At 26.2% G+C, this 26748-nt stretch overlaps 1 protein-coding gene and 2 non-coding genes across 3 annotated transcripts; 2 read left to right on the top strand and 1 right to left on the bottom strand.

The window, feature by feature from the left end:
* Nucleotides 1-452: 452 nt before the first annotated feature.
* On the bottom strand, nucleotides 453-21973 carry LOC129981241 (Bardet-Biedl syndrome 12 protein homolog). Its single transcript, XM_056092001.1, has 12 exons — nucleotides 21828-21973; nucleotides 21698-21747; nucleotides 20666-20702; nucleotides 20500-20578; nucleotides 15408-15533; nucleotides 11031-11521; nucleotides 10810-10948; nucleotides 9708-9851; nucleotides 8307-8474; nucleotides 3968-4075; nucleotides 2026-2209; nucleotides 453-763 (listed from the first exon to the last, which is right to left on the bottom strand). The coding sequence occupies exons 2-12, from the start codon at nucleotides 21720-21722 to the stop codon at nucleotides 519-521; spliced, it is 1746 nt and encodes a 581-aa protein (XP_055947976.1). The 5' UTR covers nucleotides 21723-21747; nucleotides 21828-21973; the 3' UTR covers nucleotides 453-518.
* Nucleotides 21974-22093: 120 nt separating this feature from the next.
* Nucleotides 22094-22165, top strand: Trnae-uuc (transfer RNA glutamic acid (anticodon UUC)). Its single transcript has one exon. It is a non-coding gene; the product is annotated as a tRNA-Glu (tRNA).
* A 5-nt stretch (nucleotides 22166-22170) lies between these two features.
* Nucleotides 22171-22242, top strand: Trnaq-cug (transfer RNA glutamine (anticodon CUG)). Its single transcript has one exon. It is a non-coding gene; the product is annotated as a tRNA-Gln (tRNA).
* Nucleotides 22243-26748: the final 4506 nt, after the last annotated feature.

The raw sequence follows: 26748 nt of genomic DNA, 5'->3' as shown, positions 1-26748 counted from the left end.
GAAGGATACCTTGTTCAAAGGAATTAATTTCAAAATTCACTTAAGAAAGCATGGAACTGTTGTTGATTTAATCTTTATGATCTTATCAAAATTTTACTTTTTTTACAGGTTTCAAGAAAAATTTCTTCATCATATTCATAATACTTCTAGAAGTATTATGAAGTTTACTTAGTTTAACAATTTCATTTAAATAACATAATAAGTATTTTTTGGTCATTTACTGGTTTGCAAAGAAATTCTCAAAGGACAACAAGTCTGACAGAACATTGCAAAATAAAATACAATAATTTAGCTAATAATGTCATGGTAATTTTTGTTTAATTTGTTTGGCCTGAAAAATGCATCCATTATTTATCTATCAGAAATTCTTATGAATACATAGTAATAAATAATAAAAAATCTAAGAGTAAAAATTCATAAAAAAAACATAATGTTTTATTTACAGTGCAGTGATCAGTAATGATTTAGTTGAAATATTATATATGGAGGGAAGAATACCTAGGAAGAAGCATTCTTATTCATAAAAATCCAATTAAATTTTCATTGAAAATCGTATCATCACAACCATTTACAATTAAACAATCACACTGAAGTAAAACAAGGACCAGGGCCATTGCAGATTTCCATGCTTGTATTTTTGATTGCATTTCATCTAATGAATCTTCAGAATTTATTTCACTGGAGCTTTTCATTTTTTCTTGTAGGATTTCAAAATAATTCAAAAATCCTTTTTGAATGGCTATTTTGATCCTTTCCTCATTATCTAAAATGAGTAAAAAAATTCATTTAACACAAATACTCAGTTATTCACATTTTAGAAAAATGGCTCAAACTCAAATAAATTTCAAAGAGCCTTTATTGAAATTCAAGAATTTGTGAGATATTTGATGTAAATAACTATCTAACAATTATCTATAGATTCATTCATGAGAAGAATTTATGATAATTATTTTATCAGTGAAATATATATTTATCAGAAGCAACACTTTCCCCTCTTTTTGTTTAAAGATCAGATATTTGTCTGATATATTAGTTTGGTCATTTAAAAATAGATTTGCATTTCTAATAAGTACAAGTCACTTCTAGTAATGCTTATCAAAAATGTATTGGCCTATAAAAATTCTTGAGAAGCAAGAAATAGTGTATAATCTTTGATAGGTAAAACTGATTTTTCATATATAAGAAATCAATGCTTAAACATCAATAAATTTCTTTAGAAAATTTTATTAAATGTAGAAATATAGTAATTTATTAAATCTGTTAGATAGTAAGCACTGCAGTATGCACAGTATCTTATACAATAAATCAAATAGTATAAGCATATACATAACATACTATAATTTTAAACAGGTAAAATACATTTTTGTATCAATGAGTTCAACAATTATATTAAGAAAATGTATTATTTGCTTTTTAATTTCATTACTCTCTCTGACATTACTAAAAGGATCTATCTCAATACATAATATTGAGGTAATATTATGTATTGCATACATAATAAAATATCAATACATAATATTTTCATGGTGAAGTTTTTTAGTGTTTAACTCGATTCTGTTTTGAGGGTTTTTTGTAAAAAAATTTTACTATACAAAAACATTTTTTAGGTTGGATGACAACTTTCAATGAATGCAAGTTGCTAATTTATTTTAAAGATGCATTCCACCAGAATAGAAATCTGTCAATACCATTTCACTTCTGCTTCTAGCTAGATACTCCACATGTTTGTAACCAATTTAATTCTTTGAGGTTGGTTAATATAAGAAAGATTCTAGTGCCTTCAAACTTGGGTGAATTTTTCATGCATGAAAATAGAATGAAGCCGTTCTATCCATATAAGCAGCTGGGAGTGAATTATCTTTTAGCTATGTGCCTAAAAATACCTGAGTCAGGGCTTTGTTAAATAGAAGTAAGTCCAAGCTCTTCAGATTAAGGATTTTATTATATCATCAATGTAAGTAACTGTCACAAATATATATTATCCAATTAATACATATCTAAATAACACTGAAGGTAAATACTTACCATTTTTGGTATGAAATTTCTGTAAAAAATCTGAACACCATTTCTCTGTTTTTCCTCCACCAGGAAGTAACTGATTTTCTTTCATGGCTAAGTATAAACGTGATGCTAGATGCCAGAATTGGTGCCCTTTATTGGTCAGGACAAGTTCATTTGGATGGCACAATACTATAGTATTTATTTTTTTCTAAAGAATAGAAAGAACAGAATTTCCCATAAATTAATGATACTTCACATTTAAAACATATAAAAGTGCCGGATAAGGAAATCTGAAGTTGAAGAGTAAATATAAAAGTAAAGGAACTCTCTTCAAAAATAAATTTGAAAAATTACTTAGATAATAAAGTACTCTGAAAGGAAAATTAAAGTTTATAACCAGGTGATCAAAATTGAACATACTGTTATTGTTGTTGTTGTTAATTGTCTTTCTTTCATAGAGTTCATAACAAATATTTCACAAATCATACAAAGGCGAGGAATGGGAAACTATTATGATTATTCTAAAATTAGCCTTTAAAATACAATAAATCACTAAAAGTATGGTAGCTAAAAACCAAAATAAACTACTTGAGACAGAGAGGAGGATTTTTTACTAGTTTCTTTAAAATACAACATATATAAATCAAAATATAGCACATTTAAAAAGCGGCATATACTGAATACTGCCCTAATAATGCAAATGCATTAGTTTTCTCTTCATTGTAACTGCTTTGCAAAAATGAAATTTTAGAAATTTAAACACTGCAAGGGAAATATTAGATTTCTCATAAATTTTGGAACTTGCAACAGATAAAATGTTTGGTGCCAATAAATTAAATTTACTTAGATTCTTGACTCTATTATATTTCTTCTTCTGGAATATTAATCATGGAGTGTGCTGTTATAGTTGTTTAATAATGTTTCACTGCTTGCTGGTATGTCAATGCTTTCTGCAAGTACTGCCTTAAGTGTATGCTTCAGCTGTGTTTTTAAGCACTCTTGTGAAAAGAAAAAGCATGATTAATTCTTATCAAGCTTATTGAACTCCTTGCTGTATGCCTATTGGATGGATTTTCCATAATAATATAAAACCATCCTAAAGAGTCAAGCATTATGAGAATTTCTTGCCTAGGCCAACATAATAATCATGTCTCAGAGGAATCAATTCTTGTGTATGAAAATATGTGATACCTTTTAGAGGAGGGAGAAGAACAACTTACATCATATGATTGCTACTTTATACAAATTGACTACTTTATACCATACATTGTTACGGAAGCTAATTCTAACTTTGCATATAAATAGGAATCCAGTTTTTTTCATAAACATTGTACATACATAAAAGGTGCTTAAAAGCATCCAGTGCTGCTATACAGAAAAGTAAAAATAATTGACTGAGATTGCTTTATTCTATACACAATTATAGAACAATAAAGAACCATTGAAATTGTTATCAATAGCATTTACATTCATCATGACAATTTCTGACCATACCATTGGGGAAAAAAATTTCTTTGTTTTCAAATAATATATTAATCAAATTTTATAATTCTAAGTACATCTATTACATTTTTGCTATAGCAAACTAAAAGAATTGATATTTTAGTGTAATTTCTACATCACTTTTGAATAATTTTTGAATTATGTAAGAGCCAGATTTCTCAAAGAAATATTTGCTATCAAGACTTTAAACAAGACTTTTTTTTTGTATTGAAAAATAAAATGAACTTAATTAAAACATTTTGAACTCCAGAAAAATGTTCTAATTTAAAATTTTTTTTATATGTACACTGGTTTTAAGGCATATTTAGATTATTCTAAAGTTAATGTTTTATAAAATTTTTTAGGGATATTTTTCACATAACATGAAAATTTAATATTTATATTCGAAAAAAAAAATGAAAATTTAATACTGATACAATAATAAAGTAAATTATCAAATTTAAATAAAATGAAAACAGCTTACAGCTTCATGAGGAGTAAAAATCCTAATATGAACATAAAAGTCTTCATCTTTCACTTCATCTTGTCCAAAATCCCATTTTTTTATAGTTAAGTTTGAAATGACATTTTCCTGTATAAAAATACAAAAAGGCATATTTATAAATCATAACTACTTCAAATGTAACGGAAATAAGATAAAAGACCAATTTCATATTAAATTCTGAAGATACACAGTTAAAAAAAAAAAAGACAGAATACAAATCAGTAGCAAAATAACTGAGTCTTATTTGCCTAATACATTACATTTGTTAGGCAATTTCTATAATTGAATTTTTCAATTTATAATGTGCAAGTTCTATGCATGAAAACTGAAAATATATATATATATACTACTGCAAAAGTCAGGTACAAATAAGATAAGAGACTCGTAGGAACAAGACAGCATCAAGATACGGAATCCCTTTTCAACTGAATGAAATAGAGATAAGAAATGTTGATTCATCATTTTAAAGAGTAAGCAATATAATAATCATAATTAGTTTCTACTGTTTTGGCTTCTATGTATATCTGCTTCTACCAATAGAAATTTGTTTATCCCCTTTCATCTCCTTTTAAAACTATTGTGAACTATGTTTTTTTAGTTTTGATAACGTGTTAATATATTATTAAAAATAAGATGAATTTATTAACAAACGTTGGAAGTAGGATTTTTTCTGAGTAACCCAGGAAATCATTTTCACACTTTTATTATTTGAATTATATTCTGTTAGCAGGAATTTCTTCAAAGTTAAATGTAGGACTATATTGTAACTTAATACTTAATTATTATACATAACTTAAAAACAGTCGATATTTGAATGCAAAAAATTGAACGAAAGCAAATAATTTGGGAATGTCAACAATTAGTGGATCTTTTTTTAGTAGAAAATTGTGCTTAAATAATAGAGGCTAAATTAAAGAAATTGAAATCACAATTGAAAAGCACACTGTTACATGTGTTGCTGATGGTGATCTGCCTCAATAGGCTGAATGATAATCAACTTCAAAACATATTGTCCAAGATAAATTGATATTTCTCGTTACATCGCGTTTCTACTATTTATTCATTTATTGCAATAATAAATTATAAATAACCTCTCTTAGCATTCTGGGTTATCAGAAACCTCCCTCCTCCCCAAAAGGAATTTTTTACTTTGTTAATTTTTATTTACATGATAAAAATACTCTTTTTTTCCCCCTTCCAATAAAAAATAATTAGAATATAATGATAATAAAAATATTTCAATAGAGAATGATGAAATAAGATTTCACTTTAGCTATATCTGCATTTGTCAATTTAACATATTTTTTTTTCTTTAATAATAAAGTAATTTTAAAAATACTAATTTTTGTAAAACTAATTTAGAAATTTTCAGTCTCTTCCATCCTTCATACACAAAACATTGTCTCTCACATGCAAAATTAAGAAGTTTTATAGAAATTTGAAATCAAAATCTAAAGTTTAACACCATGAAAAATTAATTCAATATCATCCTCATCATATTTGGCTAGACAGCCCTGGATGAGCCAGTGTGTTCCTCTGAATTCTGTTCCATCGCATTCTACTTTTGACAATTGTGCATCAGTTTCTTTCTTGGATAGCCAGGAAGTCTGCCTCCACTGACTCCATCCATCTAATTTTGGATCTACCCATTTCCCTACTTGTTAGAGATTTATGTAAATGATTTTTTTTAAATATGGAATCATCATCCGTTCTAAATATATGAGCCGTCCAGTTCATCCAATTTATTTTTATGAACTTTATAATATCTGGCTCTCTATAGATTTTATATAGCTCGAAGTTATATCTTCTTCTCCCAACATTGTTAATTTCGATGCCACCAAGAATGGCTCGCAGAATTTTTCTTTTGAAAATAGCTTATTTTATTTTCTCCAGCTTTGGTCAGGGTCCAGGTTTCTGACCCATAGGTAAGTATTCGTTTAATTAAGGTTTTATATAATAAAAATTTTGTATTTCTTGATAGTATTGAGGATTTAAAAAATCTTTTTAGTCCATAAGAGGCTTTATTTGCATTCATTAGACGACCTTGAATCTCCTTGACTATGCTATTGTCATCAGTAACTATAGAAACAATACAAGTAAAACTTTGGACAACCTGAAATTTGTGGGAACCAATTTCTAGATGGAATTCATGGGAGGTTCCATTACTTAGTACAGGCATATATTTGGTCTTTTCGATGTTTATGATAAGTCTCATGCTATTAGCAGCATGCTCTAAAAAATGAAAAGCATCTTTTTAATGCGGAAACAGTTCTTGAAATGATGTCAATATCATCCGCATAGGCCAAAATTTGTGTTGAATTTGAAATATATTGCCTCTGATGTTAATTCCCAAATCTCTTATGACTTTCTCTAAAACAATGTTAAAACGAAGACAGGATAAAGAATCACCCTGCCTGACTCCATTATTGACACTAATTTCTTCTGATAAAGATCCTAAGAATTTAACCCTGCAAGTGGTATTAATTCAGTATATGAATATTATTTTTTATTATTTTATAAATATTACTGGCATATTTGGTTTAAATATTCAAATGGAATCTGAAATGAATTCATAGAAAATTATTAAAACTAAAATATGAACATAAAAATTCAGAAATTAAAAATAGTAATTCTGAAAATGTGTAAGAATATTATTCTGGAATGTAAGTTCATTTATGAAAGAATATTGGAATAAGTTAAAAGGTTTAGTTTTAATTTTGAGGCAATTAGAATACATCAAAAAATAAAATGCACCTATATGCATCATTATTCACGAAAAGTTTAACCAATAAATATATTTCTGAATATTAATAGAATTTTTGATTATTTTATCAAATTTTAGGTGCATTGTGAAATTTGAATTATAAAATTAGAAATAAGAATAATAATAAGATAATTATAGGATATATGAAAAACAATTATAGGACAAAAAAATTACAACTGAGATAATCATTATCATAAAAAAATGTTTTCAGAAAAAGTATCATAAGTGGGATATATTTTTTTAGATAATTCAAATGATTGAATATTTGAAAAGAAAAGAAAAACCATTTTTAATATTTGAGCATTCCTCGATCTCCACTAACACTCAAAGCAAAATGAAAAAGAGTGATAATGATTAGCTGGTTTGGAAATCTTACTTTAGTTAGATTAAGAATACTATAAACAGAGGATTTTTTAAAATTATTTAAAACCTGATTAAAGTACTGGAAAAATATGTGTAACAGTTTACAATTTGGGTTTGCAAAAGTGACAAATTAAGGTTGAAAGACATCCAGAGCACAGTATCTAATTTTTATCCTCTTTAGTTTCCATTCACTGACTATGGCATTAAAAACTTGGAATAATAGCAAAATTGTTTTCACAGCACCCTTATTAAATAAGCAGCATGAACATCTTAACCTTCCCCAATGTCTATATCATTGGTTTGAAACATTATCATTACATTATTGGTTTGCAATTTTAATTGAAATCAAAACACTTGAGATAAAACTAACCTGACTAATTGTCAGATCAACAGGAACACATTCATTTTTTAAAAGCTCAAAATATATTGTTCAATTAAAAAAATATCTTTTTCATTTTGTTAATTAAGAAATGGAGCAAGCAATATAAGAAATGATCATATGAAATATTGTTCCCTTTATACTAGAAACAAACACATTCATATTTCTGGTAAAAAAAGAAGGAATGATAATTAAGAAAAGCCCAAATGCCATCAGGTAGAAGAGTGCAGAAAAGAAGGGGGGATAGGTGCCCTTAGCTCCTGCCTGTGGACATCATGGCAATAAAAACATTAATGCATTTATGTCACTTTAAAATATCAAATATGAAAAGAGATCAAATAAATCTGTGTTGCAAGTGCAATTTAATCTTATTAAACCAATGATGAGAATGGGGTGGGGGAAGGGAATAATTATACTGTGCCCCAAACAACAAATAACCTTGCTTCCTTACTGAACACAAAAGATTCTTGATTATAAAAAATAATTCTTTGATAAAAGAAAATCTTGATAAGATAAAAGAAAGCTTGATAAAAATAAAAATCTTAGAAAAGATAAGACTTTCATCTGAATATAGGATAAATTTATTAAATAATAAGTGATTTTATGCTAATAGAATATTATATATTAATGTATGAAAGCATGTTTCTAATGTGAGTATTTTCATTTTTCTTATGAAGCATGAATTTTATCATAAGGTAAATAAAATTCATATAAAAAATAGGATAGCAAAGGTATTATAATAATGCAAATAAAAATATTAATAAAACTCCAACACTTAAAACTTGAAACAAAAGAATAGAGATAGGACTTACATGCTCACATTCTAAAAGGTATACACAAGGTGTTTCATTTACAGCCACACAAAGGTCTTGCAGAAAAGTCCAAGAAATACAAGGCAACAAAAATATTGAATTGGTAGAACAAAAACTTGTAATGGCAGGATCTACTTCTCCAGTTACAAGTAAACAATTTATTTCTAACTGAAAACAACAACAATACAAATACTTAGTTAAAAATTCGTGTTTTATATAAAGTATTGAGCATAAAATAATCAATAAATCCATAAAATCATTCAGCTAATAATCTTCAACATTTCAAGTAACAAATACTTATTTTTAAGATTTTATCATCATCTTATAAGCTATTTTCGAATTCTTACAGGACATTTTTCTGTTTTTTAGTTTTCAAGGAAGGATTTAAAAATTGAGTTCCAGAAAAGCTAATTAAATGAATATATATATGTATATATATATATATATATATATATATATATATATATATATATATATATATATATATATATAATTCAGTTCATTCATCTCTTAAATTGATTATTTTTTTAAACAAAAATTAGGTTAAATACTTTCCAGAAAATCAACTTCTATGAAAATGAAAGCAAAATAAAATAGAATATATATATAGTATGATATTAAGATATCATACTATAAGAAAAGACATTTACAAAAATTCACAAGAGGCAAACTTAAGTATGCCTTATTTTACTAAGTATCTGTCCCAATAAATAAATAGTTTTTGCAATTTTACATAATTAGTTAGCACTATGTACATGGAGAATACAGACATGGCAATTTCGATTGGCTTAAAAGTATATTAGAAAATTTTAAATATTCAATTTATGAATTTTTCTCAATATTATATTAAAAAAAGATTTATTTATATAAACAGTATGTAATTAATGTATGACATTCAGTATGCATGAAAACAATTTTTGTTATTTTAAGTATAATTTATTATTTTAACATCAAATTGCATTGCTTTCATACAGATTGAAAATCTTTTAACAGCAATTATTCAATTAATTTAACTTACTTCTTTGCTTTTTCTTTTTTTTCTGGCTAACAGCATTATTTTATATAAATGCTGTTTCTATTTCATATAATATTTCCAGGTACTTTTGATTTGCATAATTACATAACTAATTTTTTTGACAAAAATTTCAAAATAAATTATAGTATCTACAACATCTGTGGCATTAATTATTTGATAATCTAATTCTGAAAATTTTAACTTTCAGCATCAAGCAGAAAACAATAATAATATAAATTTGTAAGGTTTAATTGTACAGAAATTTTTAATGTACGCTTCTTTGAACAGAAAATAGAAAACATACAATTAGCAATGAAACCTGATAACTTCATTCAATAATATAATGATAAAAACAATGAAGAAAAATTAAAAGGCAAATCAATTACATCTAAGAGAAGATCACAACATTTTTGGATCCATTCATCTTTTGCTGATATTTTCAACTGTTCAGAGGACTTCTTTAAAGTGACACACACATTTTGAGAATATCCCAAGTGAGTAAATTCAAAAGTAATGCTTCCTTGAATAATCTATAAAATAAATATACAATAAAATTAATCTAACAAAGTACAAGAATAAAATATAACACAACTTAATTTTTGATTTTAAAATGCTTTTAAATTTATAAATAAATTATTCAGAATAAAATCGATGAAAATATCTAGGTCAAAATAATATTTTATTAGTGAACACATATTTTTAAAAAAAGCAATTCATTTCTGGAAAAAATGCATTTCTTTGTAGGCAGAAATGTAAGAAAAATCTAAATTGTTGTGCATCTTCAAAAATAATGATCATATTAGTATTCTTCTATAAATTTTACTTATTATAACAAGATATGAGACCTTTGGCTTTGTTCAGTAGTTTGTATTACTAAATTTTTATCAAATTATTTTATGTAAAATTTTATTTCCTTATTTATTAAATTTTGCTTATTACCAATGCACTAATATTAATGTAAAAAAATATAAAAAAATTGAAATTAGGAAATATTTTACATAAAAAAATGCTATCATTTTTGCAGACTTTGGGAGATAGAATACAAGGAAGGGACGAGTGTATTATAGATATAAATTTGCGAAAGAGACAAGTCTGTTTATTTATTTTGGAACTTATATAAGTATTTTTTTAATTTAAAAAGCACTTATGTAAATTCTTTATATAAGTTAAAAAATAACTTATATTAGTTTGAAACTAATATACATTTATATACTGTTTTAAGCTTATAACATATTTCCTTATACAACTTATAACTTTAAAATTTATTCAAAAAATTTAAAAGTCTTGCTAAAAATAGAAAATTAAAATAACACATAATTCATTTGCATTTTGTTTGGTGAGTTTAGACATACAATTAATGATATAAACAGTAAATAAATTATTAAATATTTTCATCAAACTCTTGTATAAACTTATCATTTTATAAAATAAAAGCATAATTTTTGCAAAATTTGTGCAAAGTGCTTAGCATTAAACATCAATAATTACCAAAGCTCTGCTTTTTTCAATATTCAGATCTTGATCATGAAGATATCTAATACTGGATTTGATTATTAATCCATCAACAACTGTAGAATAGGAGCTTGGCAAAGTAACAGGACAAATAACTATACCATCAATATTAAATCTATAAAATATTAATGCACAGATGCTCAGGAAAATGAAATTTGGTTTCATAAAATTGGAAATTTTCATATGAAATTACTTACTTGAAAGAATTCGAAGTCTCAACTTGGTTTATCCATGTCTTGTATATTAAGTTTGTAAATTCAGAAGCTCCATGGCTCAATTTTTCAACCACAGAATACATTGAACTTTTTAATGCATCTGTTAGTGCAGATATTTCATGGCAATCATTTTCCAAACTTTCATCATTTGTCTCTTCACCTAAAGCATTTTGTTCTCCAGATATGTAATGTGATTGCGTAGGTGAAAAATGACGGCTACTGTATTGAATACCAATAGGAATTTTATTTGATGATTGCTTAAAAATAATGTGTTTTTCACTGTATTTATCAAAAGGATGTCTTTTTGATTGATTAAAGGAGCTCTCAGATTTATGAAGTTGATGAGATTTGTTTTTTGTGTATTGAATTTTCAAAAATGTTTCATCACAAAGTATGACAATGTCTAATAGATGGGAGATAACAAGTTCTAGAATGCTTTGGGAATGTTCTATGATATCTGCAATCTCACAACCCTGTAAAAAAAATTAAAACGTAAGTAATGGATTTATACTTTTAAAAATCAGAGCAAATTTAGATAATACTTTCCAAACTTGATTAATCTAAAATGCAGAGGATAATAAATGATATTCTTTAAATGAATCAGTATTTGAAGACTAAAATTTAAGATCACAAAAGTTACTTTATATTTATAAAAATGAAACTAATCAAGGATTTTTTCATCCATTATTTTGGAAAAATGTAAAACCAAGTTTAGATCTAATTCAATATTTTGCAAAATGACTAATGAAAATTATTAAAGTAACTGAAGCAATTTCAAAGAAAGTTTTTTTTTAAAGAAAATCTTGCCAACATTTAAGACATTACTTCAAACTTTTATTAATCTTACACTGACCTATGCACTTTCTAATTATCGAATTTCTTATCCAAAATGCATTATAAAGATTTAAAAGCTAGTTCTTTTGAGAAATAAATGTCCCAAATTAAATTTCTGATTAAAATTAATTTTTTGTTTGCAGTTGCAAATTAAAACAACCTCGACAGAACAATTTCTGATGTCATAGATTAAAATCTTATTAGAAATTCTACAAAGATACTTTTCATGAAACATTTTTTTGAAATTTCATTCATATATGTTACTGTTAAAAACAAAATCAAGCAAATGTTGACATTCTCAGGGGTGTTTGTGGGACCCCAAAAAATCCCCTGAAACTTTTACGGACTTACTACCGGCATTTTGGAGTTTTGAGAAGGAGGGGGGGAGAGAAATGAAAAATTACAATTATGAAGTATTGAATGACCTAATTATAAAAGTTCAATGAATTACTTTTTTTGCAAAATTAATAACCATAAATTTTCAAACATATAAATTACTACATTTTATGCAAATATTTTAAATTACCTGAATTAATTCTTTTAAAAAAATTATCTAATTTCTGCTGCTTTTTTTTTATTTTCTGATGTTTGTGGGCTTGTCTTTCTTTTGTGGTGAACTTCATAATTGAAGGAAGGTTGACTTTTATTTTCCTCATTTACAGTTGAAGAAATTTCCTCGAGAACAGCACATGCAGAGGTAGAAGCAGTTTGCTTTTCTGCTAATGTAGAAGGTTTTTCAGAGACTTTTATAGGTGACTCATCTGAAATACATGTTTTTAAGTCCTCTTGATATGTTTTCCAACTTCTGTTCATATTCAGTAAGAGATCTTTGTGAATTGGATCAGTCATTGGATTTTTTGAGCCATATTTTTCCCATGAGGTTTCTTTAGAAGTCATTAAATCATATTTAATAGTCTGCACTGCATCTAGGGAATCAATCTTAAGAGAGGTTCTATAGTCAGTGACAAGTGTATCCATTAAGTTGAATGCACTTTCCACTAATGGGCCATGGAAGCAGCTAAGGCAGGCTTTGACCAATTTAGCCAATGTAGGATACTTATAATCATTTGTGAAATCATCTTTTAAATTAAAAACTTTAGACCAATATTTATCAATTGTACACTTGACTTGATTTCCACTTTCATCAGATGTGTAGAGCATTTCTTTGGTGATATCAATATCACTCTGGTATAACCTTATTTCAGCTTCTACTTTTGACTTTTCATTATCACTAAAAATATGGGACATAAAAGATGATAATTTTTCAAAAGCTAATATTGTACTGGTTTTACCTCTTAGCTGTGGATCTAATGCTGTAAAACTAATTAGATATGAATTTTTAAGGGGTAATTTCTGCTTCATATGCTGAAATTTCAAAGTGAAATTCTCTTGCGTACATAAATAAAAAAATATTTCAATAAGCGAAACGAAAAATTTACACGTGCATCAATAAATGAAACGAAAATTTTACACAGCGGAGAAAAAAAAGTTGCGAAGCGATCAATGACAAATAGCTAATACGGCGAAAAATCCCCCTTCTCTACTTATTGGCGCCAAGCCCGGAGAGATAAGACCTTTGAACCCAGAGTCACGTTATCGCACATCTGGTCGAACGAAGTCTCTCCCTTTTTTTTCTGCCGCGCCTACTTGCCGAAAAGAATCCAGAAGAGAATGTCCGAGAAACGGGGGAATGAGTCATAACTCGCAATAAGGAAAGAACAAAAAAGAAGTCCCCCCCCCCTTTTCACGCATTATCACTGTCTTTGGAGAAAGAAAGGAAAAGTGTTCACCACACACATTGACCTTGCGTTTTCTGCTTTCAAAGCAAACAAAATTACCCAGATCAAAATAAATTATTCATTATTATTCTTACTTCCTTTTGAACGACGATCCCCGGAATTTCCGGGTATCGAAGTTCAAAATCTCCGGAATTCCGGGGTTTCCCCGGAGCACAAACACCCCTGCATTCTCTAATTTTTTTTATAGCAACATATATAAAGAAATTCTAAAAAATGCTACCTTAATTTTTTTTAATTGCATTTTGCATATTTTTAAGGCATATGTCAGTTTCACTACTTAGCTTTCTAAGTCAGTTACAATATCAAACAACATGGTTTAATGTTTTTCCCAATTTGATTAAAAAAAGTAGTTAATTAAGGGAATCACGAAGTTATGTGCAAAAGATTTAACTGAAATTAAACACAATATTCCTGACAAACCAGCTGGTTACTAAAGACAGCTGGTTCATTATTATAAATTGATTACACACTGTTTTTACCTTTCAAAAAACAATTTGCACAAACAATTTTCCACAAAAAAAAATCTAAAATAAATAATAAAAAGATAATAATCCTAAGCACAGCAAAAATTAATCATCACAAGAAATTGCAAAACAAAGAAATAATTTAAAAAAATATTTTGACTTTGACCTCTAAAGTAAACAAATATTTTATTATGATATTCACTTTTTCTTATGTCATCTTGAAAATGTGATATAAAAATATTTTTTATATTCATTTGATGATCTATATCCCTAAATGTTGCATGAAGGCAAATAGTAATTTTGATGTATAGATTGGATTACAAGCATGAATAGAATAAATAGAATAAAAAAATACAGATTGATATATATATATATAAAACTATAACTGAATTGATATTTCGAACAAGATTTCTTTGGGATTTAAAATATATGAACATATATTTCAATATGGGATATGACATTTTCATCTAATGTTCAATACAAACTGACAGAAATTATCCAGAGATAATAACATAAAGACACATTTAAGTAATATTTGTGGTAAAGCATTGAAGACACAACGTTAAACACTAGTTTTATGAAATAACACAGTGATAAAACCTTAAATTATTTATTTTATCTTTTAAAAATTAAATATGACCAGAGAAAGATTTTAAAAAAATCTTATCTTACTCCACGTGCATACAAGTAACAAGGTTAGCAATTAGTTCCATATTTTTTTTTAAATGTTTAAATTGTAAATAGAGTAGAATACATTACAAAAAACAGTGAAATTTTATAAAGTTACTAAGAATGGTTTTCAATGCAAATATGGTTCTTAAATATTAATTAGGAATTTTTTTTTCTTGTGATCAAAATTTATGAAAGATAGATGATTGTTTTTATAGAATTAAATAAAATGCATAAAAGAATTTAATAAGTAGAATCATTAACACCCTATATCGTCAACAAACTTTATAATCTAATCAGGTTATTATAGATTGAAATATATTAAATGTCAACAGCTATATAAAATATTATTAGCAATAACAAAAATATATTTGTAATGAGCTGATATAAAATTTTCATTAGTACGAACAATTTTTTAAAAAGTAAACATAATCAGTTATTTGATTAAAAAATACAAAACTATTTTTTATACAGCTTTCATTCAATATCTAAAATCAAGTTAGTATTGTGATTTTTTTCTGCATTAGTTCATCATATAAATATAATCTGCAAAATTATAACCCTTGCTTTCAGTATAAAATTAAAAAAGTTACCTCTTGAAGTGCAGTTTGAAACTCATCATTCCATAAGTACCACATTGTCAAGAGAGATACTGATGAACAGCCATATTGCTCATGATGTGAACTCAGAGTTTCTTCAATGAGATAGCTGATATGATTCTGGAAAACCACAGATAATAAAAAATAAATCTAAACCTTTAAATCAAATTCCAATATGAAGGTAGGAAAAAATATAAAGTAAAAGTACAAAAGCAAATAAATTATGTAATACTAATTTTTTTTTTTTGAGATGAATAATATAAAATTGGATATGTCCATTGCTAAAGTTAAAACATTTAATGCGTAAAGTTATATTATATATAAAACCTGGAAGTGCTTTTTTTTACCAAATAATTACAATAAAAATATTAATATAATTTTTCTCAGAGTTATAAAATAGATTTATTGAATATGCGTTAATTGGCAAGAGCTGTTGGAAACTCAATGCAAAATTTTAAAAAAAGTATTGAATCTAGATGGGCAGAAAATTTCAACAGCAATAAGAACTCAAATTAATAATAATCTGACTGTGAAATTAAGATTTTTTCCCTTTATAGGGAATCGAACCTACAAGTGCATTTAACTAATAAACAGAGAAATAATTCACTTTTGAAGCTTAACATATTACATGCATTCCAGCAATCAGGTACAAAATTTAAAAAAATATTATTAAAATACTACAATTAATAAACGGAAGTCGTAGATTAAATTTTAATGTTTATATACAAACAGCAAAAGTCTGATCTGCTCGGATAAGTAATTTTTAAACTATAGACCAGGTAGATAATTAATACATTTTTTAACATAGACCAGGATAAGGAATAAGTAAAAATAAATGATTTCATAAAATAGAACATATTAGCAGTTCCTCTCCCATTATATTTTTCAAACACAATTTGGCACAAAACAAATGCAAAAATAAAATATTTGAATTCATAAGAATATCTAAACATTTTTGAATAAATAAATAAAAAGGTTGGTCAACAAATCACAAATGTTTTATTAGTGTAAGAAAGGAAGTATGTCAGTTCCTATTATTATTATGATTCTGACTAGATCCCTTTGAAAATTAAGATGAAAATTTTGATAAGGCCCAGTTTTAATATAATAACTATTACTCAAATGATACAAACATGCACATATTATAATGCAAACTACTTGAAAAACCTGAATTGTCAAGATGTTCTAAAATAAAAAATAATAGCATAATGTTATGTTGCATATTACATTTCTTTAGTCGCTTTTTTTTATGAATCTTCAAGTACTTCATGTCTGACATTCCTACACCAGTCTGTTAATATCAATCAGCTCTAATTTTTCAGGCAGTATGGCTTAACATAAGAAATATCATAATCAAAGCATTCACTATATTCTTCACTTATAGAAACACTGTTGCAAGAAAAAAAAATTCAATGACAGTTATTAAATTTATACTTTTAAAGACTTAACTTAATAGAGTACTTTTTTCTTTCAGCTATTGAAGAATAATTGTTACATACTGATTTGTGTGTTGGGGAGGGAGCTTGCTTCATCCTCTTACAATCAAAAAAGATTTTAAGTAGTTCTTACAAGTGGAGTAGTATTTCACTTTCGCAATATAAATATGTATTCTTATAAATGTAACAAATTAATTATGTTATTATCACATTTTTGAGGCATAATATCCCAAATATGATCCCTGATAAACTGGAGGAAACAATGCAAGCAAATCTTTCATATGTATATAATATTGTATTTCACAAAGAGATTAAATAACAGCACAGAATGATATATCTTATATGATTAAAATCTGACAGCCCCTACCTCATTGACAATGACTTATAAACAGGGATAGAAAATGTGCTATTATGAGAAACATATATAACAAATATTTAAACTATAATAAGAACACAGGATAGTAAAAAATAACATTTTTAAAAAATGTTTGGGAATTGAAGATAAAACATAATTTTTATTGCTAGACTTTTGCTCAGCAGTGCCAAATTATAATACCATAAGGCTAGTAGGATGTCTGAAATTTTTTTGGCTATAGACCATTGTGATTAATTGTCATTAGTCAATTTAACAAAGGGCAGTTTAAATTACATTGATTTAAATTTATTAAATATTTATCTTGTCCTGTTTTTCTTTTTCTTTTTGGCAAATTCGTCAATTGTTTTATAGAATCAACTTTATCAAATATCTTGATTATAAAAACATGAAAAGCCTTTTTTATCCATCTTTGAAAGAATGACAATATTAAATATTTACAATTAATAACACAGCAGCAGTTAATGAATTAACAGAGGCAATTTTAACTTTGAAATAAATGATAAACTCAAGTAATGGAACAAGTAAATAACCAAAAATATAATTATCACAAACTAATTTTTGCTTTGTTGAATTCTTCCAGATTTCCTTATTTTAATTAAATATCAATTTAAAAAATTGTTAAAAATATTAGCAGCCTCTTTTTTCTAAGAAGTGAGAGATACACTTCTCACTCTCCTGATATATATATATATATATATTTAATATGTATGTTAAGCTATTTTACCATTTTGGATTGAGTGCTTCTAATTTTAAATATTATGGTTTTAGTTTTATTTATTAATTTTAAATATTACTAATTTTACTAATTTATTCTGTCATCTAAGATATTTCAAAGATGATGAAAAGGACAAAATACAGGGTTGAATTATCAAATAGAAAATTGCCCATATTCTCAGCAATTTTAGAGAGCTGCAAGATTTTTTGTGTGCTATCTTTAAGGTTTTGTATCTTCACTTATTTTATAAAGCACTAAACAAGAATTTATTCAAATTAAGATCAAATATCTTGAAACATTCTAATTTTTGCAAATTTTATATTAGATTGTTTCTTGATTTTAAGAAAATATATTGTTTTATAATTTAGAAAATGATTAATTCTGTAATTATATTTAGATTTATTATAAAAAGTGCTGTGCATTTTTTACATCTTATTTAAAATATATTAAAATTTAAATTCTGAATTTTTTTACATGCAAGATACAGAAACCAACTGTTGTGAAAGTGAATAAATATAAATTAAAAATTTTCCTCAGTATTTTATCACAATAAAAGCTAAAAAGTGAGCAATTTTTAAACATATCAAATTATATTATAAAACTAATTTGATTTATCATAAGCTGTTACTTCAGATATTTTATATTCTTACTGATGCAAAACCTTAAACTAGGAAACATTTTTTGGGAATTAAAAATGTGTTTATGAATTACACCATCACATAATTGTAAGCATTGTACTAGTGAATAAAACTGAACATGCAGCAGTTTAAAGTATACTTATTAGGAACAATCCTTTTCCAAATTGTCAAAAGATTAATTGAAATGATTTAATTTTTCATAAATCACATATTTAATTCTCATCATAAGATAAATAATGAGAGCTAAACTTTCATAAATACTTATTTATAAATTATTCATACAGTAATCGTATTTGTAGGCATATAAAATTAAAATTTTATATGTGGGCATCAATAATTATTAAAGGCATATGTTACTGAACTGGAAGAAAGAATTAACAATTAATTATAACAAAAGGATTATAATTAATTAATAATCCTTTTGTTAGTGAAATATGATGCTCTTTCAATATAATTTGGCATATATTAGTTTCATGGCATGAATTATGATTTATGAATAATTTATGTAGTCAACTTAAGCTTTTAACATCATACATTCAACATTAAACAATTTATTTAATTTTTAGATGTTGACATGCATATGAGCCTTTATTGTAAGCTTTTAACAAAAAAAGGAGGAAATGCATGCAGTTAATGTAGTGTTATTTTATTGCATAATTCAAATACTTTAGAATTATGCTTTTAAAAACACATATGTACACATTAAAAAAGCCTTTGCCATTTTAAAAGCTGCTAATTAAATAAAGAAAGAAAATTCTGAAAGAAAATTTCTATTTGAATCCAGAGCGCAATTCTCTTGGTAGGGTTCCAAACAAAATCTAGTTAAACTTTAATAACTAGGTTTGCTTGGAGGTTAGGTTTTAGATTTTAGTAACAAAATTCTGTTAAGTTTAACAAACTTTAGCAAAATAATAACAGCAACATTCAAGTTTTTTTGCAATTCTTTGGACACTTGTTTACTTTAATAGCCCCCAGGTTTTATTGCCAAGCAACTGAAATATATTTGCCCAGATGGTTGCATTATGTATACTTTGGCAACTTTGGTGTCATCTAAAAAAATCATATCTGGGGACCATTAAATAAACAAGTGCTATTCTTTGTTAAGACAATACAAAATAACCTCATTCAAGCATGTTTATGATTTTAAACTCTGCTAATGAAATAGCATTAAATGCAAAGAGAAAAACTGTTAGACAAATAAAGCCCAACTTTTAAAACTATAATAAAAGTGGTGCGCAAAAGCAGTCTTTTTAATATAGGTGCCAGCTTAAACATCATCTTCAAAACTTGAAAGAAAATGTTCTGAAAGACACCAAATTAATATAATAGGGAATTTAATTATGAGAATGAAATAAAAAATTCATAAAAAGCTATAAAAACATCTATAAAATCATAAAATAATCTATAAAAAATCAATAAAAGTTTGAGCAAACTATTATTTTTTGTTTAACATCATTTAATAAAAAATGTGATAAATATAATGATGAAAAGGAAAATACATATATATTATGCTTATGTATAATATATATAATATTCTGTTAAATTCAAAAACAAGTATATAAAAATTTAAGCACTTTATTGATTCTTATTCAAATCTTGTACAAAAATAGTCATAATATACTTTGTAGTATGTGAGAAACATACTGCAAAATAAATATTCACTATATCACTATTTTATAAATATGGCTTATTACTGGAAGAATTGTTTTTGTTTGAAAAAGAAAATTATATATATATATCTTGAAAAATTAATTATTTGCATAAGAATGTATGTTTATTTTTTACTCCTACATAAACATAAATACTATGAAAATTTTAAAATCATTTTTGCTTTTTAGTTTAGACTTTTTAGCAATGATAAACCAATTTATTATAATGTATAAGGTTTTCCAATAAGAAATGAAGAAGAAAGAATACAAACCTTATTATTCATTTTTTGTAAAAGAAGTACTGGGCACATTATCATACAGGCATCTTTGTCTTCAACAACTAATTTATTGCTGAAAAATATAATAGGAAATTTTAAAAATAGCCTGAAGGATCACAGAAACACATTTTAATACATTAAAAGCTTATAAATAAAGTACCTTTTATAAGGTCCTAAATACGATGAAATAATGGATCCTAAAATTATAATAAAACATTATTATTAAATATATATTTTAAAGGCACATATTCATGTAATTTGGAAAAATAACATAACGTTGTTATCAATCTGATTGAATCAGATAACATGTAAGCATATAATTTGATTCTGCATGGTATTTATTTCATCAATTAAATAACATAAATCATAAATTAAATACGAATCAATATCATAATCAAACATGATTTTGCTACATATAAAATAAATAATTCTACCAATTTGGCTTTTTATGCAATAAATTTTATTAGAAAGCTTTACTTTTCTATGATCATGACTCTGTAGAGATTGATATTAATCCACAAAGTTTTACCATGATTAAATATAATATTAAAAGTTAAAAAAAAGTTTAAAGTTGAATTTTGAAAAAAATCAATTAAAATATCAGAATATTTACATATAATTAAAATTAAGAATACAATTAATTTCAATATTTACAAGAAATGAATAATACTTTTCAGCAGAAAGTACTAAATTGGTATCTAGTCTAGAAAAGCCTAGTAATAAAAAGAAATAAACAAATAAAGTACCATTGGTTGTTGGTCTTTATTCAAGAAAATATACTACATCCGAAATCTTTTCTTTCTATCAAAATTTTTCTCAAATCCCACATCTATGCAACAATATTTCTATTCTTCATTTTAAAAAAAAAATTTACTATTCTTTAGAAAGTTTTGCTTTATTTAGTTTTTACAAATATTATAATAAATGTTTTAAATACAATAAAATTGACATTAATTTTTATATTTCATCAATGCCCCTCAAATTAGATATTGTTTATTTTAATAAATATTAAAAAAATTTTATTAATTAGATAATTCTTAGATTGCAAATAACAGTTGAAAACAATTGAAGACAGGCATTTATTTTCGAAACTGCATAAGGAACGTAATTTAAAGAAGAATCTTTCCCCGATTATCATTTAAATAAATTTATTAATTAAATATAAATCAACTGCTAAAGTAAATTATTTTACCAATTAATTGTTTTAGCTGTAGCATCCTGAAGAACTGTTGTTCGAAATACCTGAAAAACAATAAAAGTATTCATAATGTATACATCGAACTCATGAATTGTCAATATTTATAAAGTTAAAAGTAGCTTACGTCTTTAAGAAATAACTTCATTAAGAACACCTTTTGATTAATTTCAAAAGAGAACCATGAAAAATGTGTATAGATTTTGTTCTTTTAAATAAAATATTACAAAGTATTTAAAAAAACAGAAAGGTTTCAAGTCGTCTACTAACGCATTTGTGTGTGAACTATCGAATACAACGGGTAATTGGAATATGAACAATTCACAACTAATAAAATCAAAGTACCAGCACAGGAAAACCGTACCTTAATCAGTGCTGTTGCAAGGCTGTCAGTCCCATGTGGTCTAGTGGTTAGGATTCCTGGCTTTCACCCAGGCGGCCCGGGTTCGATTCCCGGCATGGGAAGCAAAGGTTCCATGGTGTAATGGTTAGCACTCTGGACTCTGAATCCAGCGATCCGAGTTCAAATCTCGGTGGAACCTTGTTTTTTTCGCTTCTATGGAAATCTTAACTAATTAAATTAATTAATAATAAACATATAATGATATCTTTTTTAATTTTTTTATTATAGAGATTCTTACCTTCTATCGCATGGTGATTCAACTTTACGCTCTTTAAACATCATTACAGCAACATATATAAAAAAATAACTATATATTTAAAATATTCACTGTAAATGGTTATTGATATCGCGTGGAATCATTTTTACATTTTATATACTAAGCAAATAAAATAGATGCTTATTGCCGCCATTTGATATTTTTTCAACCGTTCCCCCCCCCTCCAATTAAAATTGGAATAAATTGGATTTTTTTTCACTTGTTATTTTTCTAATTCCCTAAATTGATAAAGTTTTAGGAGATTTGGATTTTCCTAGAAAGGGAACAAAAATTCTATTAGTTACATTGATAATTCAAGAAATATACACCATTTTTTCCCGAATGAAAACACACACACACACACAACAGAAAATTTAACAAGTTTTGTAGTCTACTACAACACAGTTTATTATACGAAGAATAATAAGGCAGTTTTTTTTAAAAGGCTTTTAGTCCAAGAACCTTAGGTAGCCACCTATGGATAGATTGATTTATCATCAAATAGAACCAATTAAATTGAATGCAAATATATAGACTGTTTATTGACAGGTAAAAGACGAAAAAAGTTATTCTCTCATTTTCTCTATGACGCTAAAGAAAGAAAAAAAAAAAAAAAAAAAAAAAAAATCGTTATTTAAAGAAGAGAATCAAATAAATATTACGAACTTTTTCCATTTGATGCAAATTTATAATTTTGGTGACAAGGTCAAAACCATAACAAATTTATTTTCTAGCATATTACGTTTTTGATTTATCCTGTACACATGCGATCGACCAGATAGATGCAGATCTAGAATAAAACGATACGCCGAATATCTTTTATCTAGCCAGTTAGGCCAATTCAAAATTGCCTTTCGAAATTAAAAAGAACCAAAGCAAAGCCAATTAAACATAGAGTTTTCAGATTTATACAGTTATGTGGACTAAAATATTAAATGATAGTGTAAAGTGATGTTTAATGTTATTTCCATATGGAATATTTTCTATATCATGTTTCCCGCTAAATTTCGCTGCCTCTAACATCATAATGTTATTATGCTGGAATATTTTCTGTTAACTACACGATTCATTAAGCATAAAATACACTCTACAGATCAGACCCAGAATTACTAAAGTTTTACCTCTTTGGTAAGATTCTTTCTATTAATGAGTAGAAGCTCACTAAAATGGGTTTCAAATTTTTAATTAGAATTCTATTAAATTAAAAATTATGCAAAGTTTAACGTTTTTCTTCAATAGCTTCTGAGCATACCATTACCCGATAAAAACCATATTTAAGCCACTTTAAAAAATTAAAAAAAAAAAAAACTTATCAGTAATACCAATTTTATTTCCATATAATTTTTCTTTGATTTAAAAAAATCAAAGAAAAAACGAATGAGATAAAAGTGTTAGAGCCTTTATTTTTTCTGCCATTATATCTCATTAGTTATGAACAAATAAATAATTAAACTATGCAATAAATAATAAAATATTATAAAATGTTCTAAGATTAATTCAAAATTAATTTAATTATAATTTGTAACAATGATTTTTTCATTGATGAAATTCAAATGATTTTATTGTTTTATCAAAACGTTCATTCGAAGGTTTTTTTTCTTTCAATATTAAAACTATGTTCCCTTTCTTTCCTTCTTTTTCTTCTTCGTTTTTTTTTAATTGCTTTCTTCGAACACTATTTAAAATGCAAAACATTCACTTTCGTTTTTATTAATATGTTAAAGTTAACAGGATGACATTCTTTTTATAAATTGTGTAATTTAAAAATTGTTTAGTATAGAATGCAATTGTTGATACAATCAAGTTATACGAAGATAAAACAATTGAATCAAATCTAATTTTGGCCGAATATTCATTCAATTAAAATTTTGGAAATCTTGCTAAAATTAAAGATATCTTCTTAGTACTTCACGTTTTGGCAGAAAAATATTAAAACATTTCGATTTTAAAATGTACAAAATATAAAATTCCAAATAAGATGAAAGTTTTTTTGAATATATAAAATAAAACGGGCAAAATAAATTAATTAAAAGTATAAATTACTCGAATGTATGAAAACTTAATCGTTAGTAAGAATTAATATAAATAACATTTATATAGGCAAAATGTATTTGAAAATAACGAATGCGATAAAAGTGTTCGTGCCTTCATTTTTTCTGCCACTATATCTCATTAGTTATGAACAAGTAAATAATTAAATTATGCAATAAATAAAAAATATTATAAAATGTTCTAAGATATTTAGAAGCATAATTCCTTTAAATAACGAAACCTTTTCATAGAAAATAGTTTTTTCGTTTAAAAACTTTTTTTCCTTCTGGTGCAAATATTTTTGATCGACAAAATAATAATAATTTTTAGCTGCAGATGGCAGCACGATTGTTCAAAGGAAATGTTTCATCCCAAAATATAAGTGGAATATCAACATTTTGAGAAAATTGGGGAAAATTTCGATACTGTTGTCAGATTACTGAATTGTTATAGTAATTTTTTTAAACTTGTGAAGTCACAGAATCAATTAATTTTTTCCGGTTCAAGGATTTTTTATTCTATATTCACAAAATACAAATATATTGGTTTTATTAAAAATCATTTTTTTAAATGAATTTCCTTATTTATTCTTGACAGAATTAAAAACTTTTTTTTTCTGAACACATCTTAACTTCTTCATTACTCAACTGGTTAATTAATCCAATTGTACTCATAAGTAAAATACATTTAAGTACTATAATCAAAATATATTAATTAGTAGCAAATAAAAGGAATAGTATCTAATGGAATAAAGGGATGTAAGATTGCATTAAAATGTAACCATATGTCATTTGAGATATAACTGCATGTTATCTGAAGGAATATTGAAAATTCGATTCCCCTTTTCTTCAGTTCTATTCACGATGGATTTCAAAATTAGATTGGCATGCAGCATTTAACGTGTGTCGCGCGATAATGAATTAATATCATTAAGATTCTATAGAACTTATGAATGGTGTTTTGATCAATAAAGTTATCTCAATCACCAATATTCAAGTCGCTGAAATTTTGAAGGCCAAAGTTTTAATTGCATAATTATGTTTGTCAGAGGTAATTCTGTTTGTTAAGAAATCTTATCTCCAAGATTTTTAACGTTTAGCATTTACAATACGACTTATTTAAAATATCTAACATACCTTCCTACTTTGACAAATCTATTTACACTACAAAATAAAAAGTAAGAATATCTCAATAAGAAATTGACTCTCCAACGAAAGAAAACAGACTTTTCTTGGAAACCATTCCTTTAAAATGCTGCATATTAGTAAACAAGAAAGAATTTAAGAAGAACGTGTGTTAGACAAACAGGGCAGATTTTAATGTTAAACAATGCCGGTGAAGTCTTACAGATATCATTATAATGATACACTGCCCATCGGACATAAACCGCAAGTAATATTAAGATGAAATTTCGAAAAAAAGAAAAGCAATTTATGTCATATTGTATCGAACAATACAAATAGTAATAAAAAAACCCCAGTATTCTACATTTAATTGTCACTTCTGGTAGATTCGCAAAAACATCAGTAATTTTTTTTATTTAAAATTAACTAAACAATGCACTCGATCTCTACTGATTTGGCAATAATAAGATTTAACACAGAACTTCAGATAATTGAAACGCAGTTACATTACATCACATATAAGCAAGAATAAAGGCATTAAATTTGTCATAATAATTTGCAATATGCATTGTGTATCAAAGAATTTTTGAGACTAGTACCATCTGTGCTATCGCTCTCGATACACCTTAACTAACAGCTAATGCCCTGCCAAAACCTCTGTTGGGATTTCTAAGCCCCAAATTCAAATTTATCAAAATGTAAGAGAAAATACACTTCTTACCTATCATTCCGGGAACTTCTGAAACAGAAGAATCGAGGTATTTCAACACGAATTAGATCACATAAACATCGAAATCATTAATCCAGGCACTCTCATTTTTATCATCTTCTTTTATTTGCTGGACGAGGACAAAGACAAATAATTATTTACAAATATTTACATATATTTCATTTTACGTGCACGAATTCTTGTAAAACATACAACCATCTTTGGTTCCGTTCTTAAACGCTTCATAAACCCAAACTCAAACCTAAACTTCACTCTGAATGATCATGAAATTTTCCTACGTACTGAAATGTAGACGTATTGTCATTCATATCTATCTCATTTATCTTACCCATCAGCGTCCAGCCTAATTTAGTTCCTACACATACTACTCCTGAACTAAGTTGCTTTACCTCTCCTGTGGGCAGTTTACAAGCGATGTCAGCCCAAATTAACAAATGAATCTCTAACGGAGAAAACTGACACAATAATTGGTCATATAAGCATGCACTACATCAGTTAAAAATA

This window comes from Argiope bruennichi, chromosome 8 (assembly GCF_947563725.1).
Source record: "Argiope bruennichi chromosome 8, qqArgBrue1.1, whole genome shotgun sequence".
Classification (NCBI taxonomy): Eukaryota; Metazoa; Arthropoda; class Arachnida; order Araneae; family Araneidae; genus Argiope; species Argiope bruennichi.
The sequence above is the reverse complement of the archived record's forward strand: the minus strand, read 5'-3'. Positions and strand labels throughout refer to the sequence as shown.

Coding starts and splice junctions, on each gene's coding strand:
- LOC129981241 (XM_056092001.1), bottom strand. CDS start 21,722: ATGCTACAGCTAAAACAATTAATTG. Junction 10,949..11,030: donor GAGACTTCGAATTCTTTCAA/GTAAGTAATTTC, acceptor AATATTTTATAG/ATTTAATATTGATGGTATAG. Junction 9,852..10,809: donor TTGAAAAAAGCAGAGCTTTG/GTAATTATTGAT, acceptor TTTATTTTATAG/ATTATTCAAGGAAGCATTAC.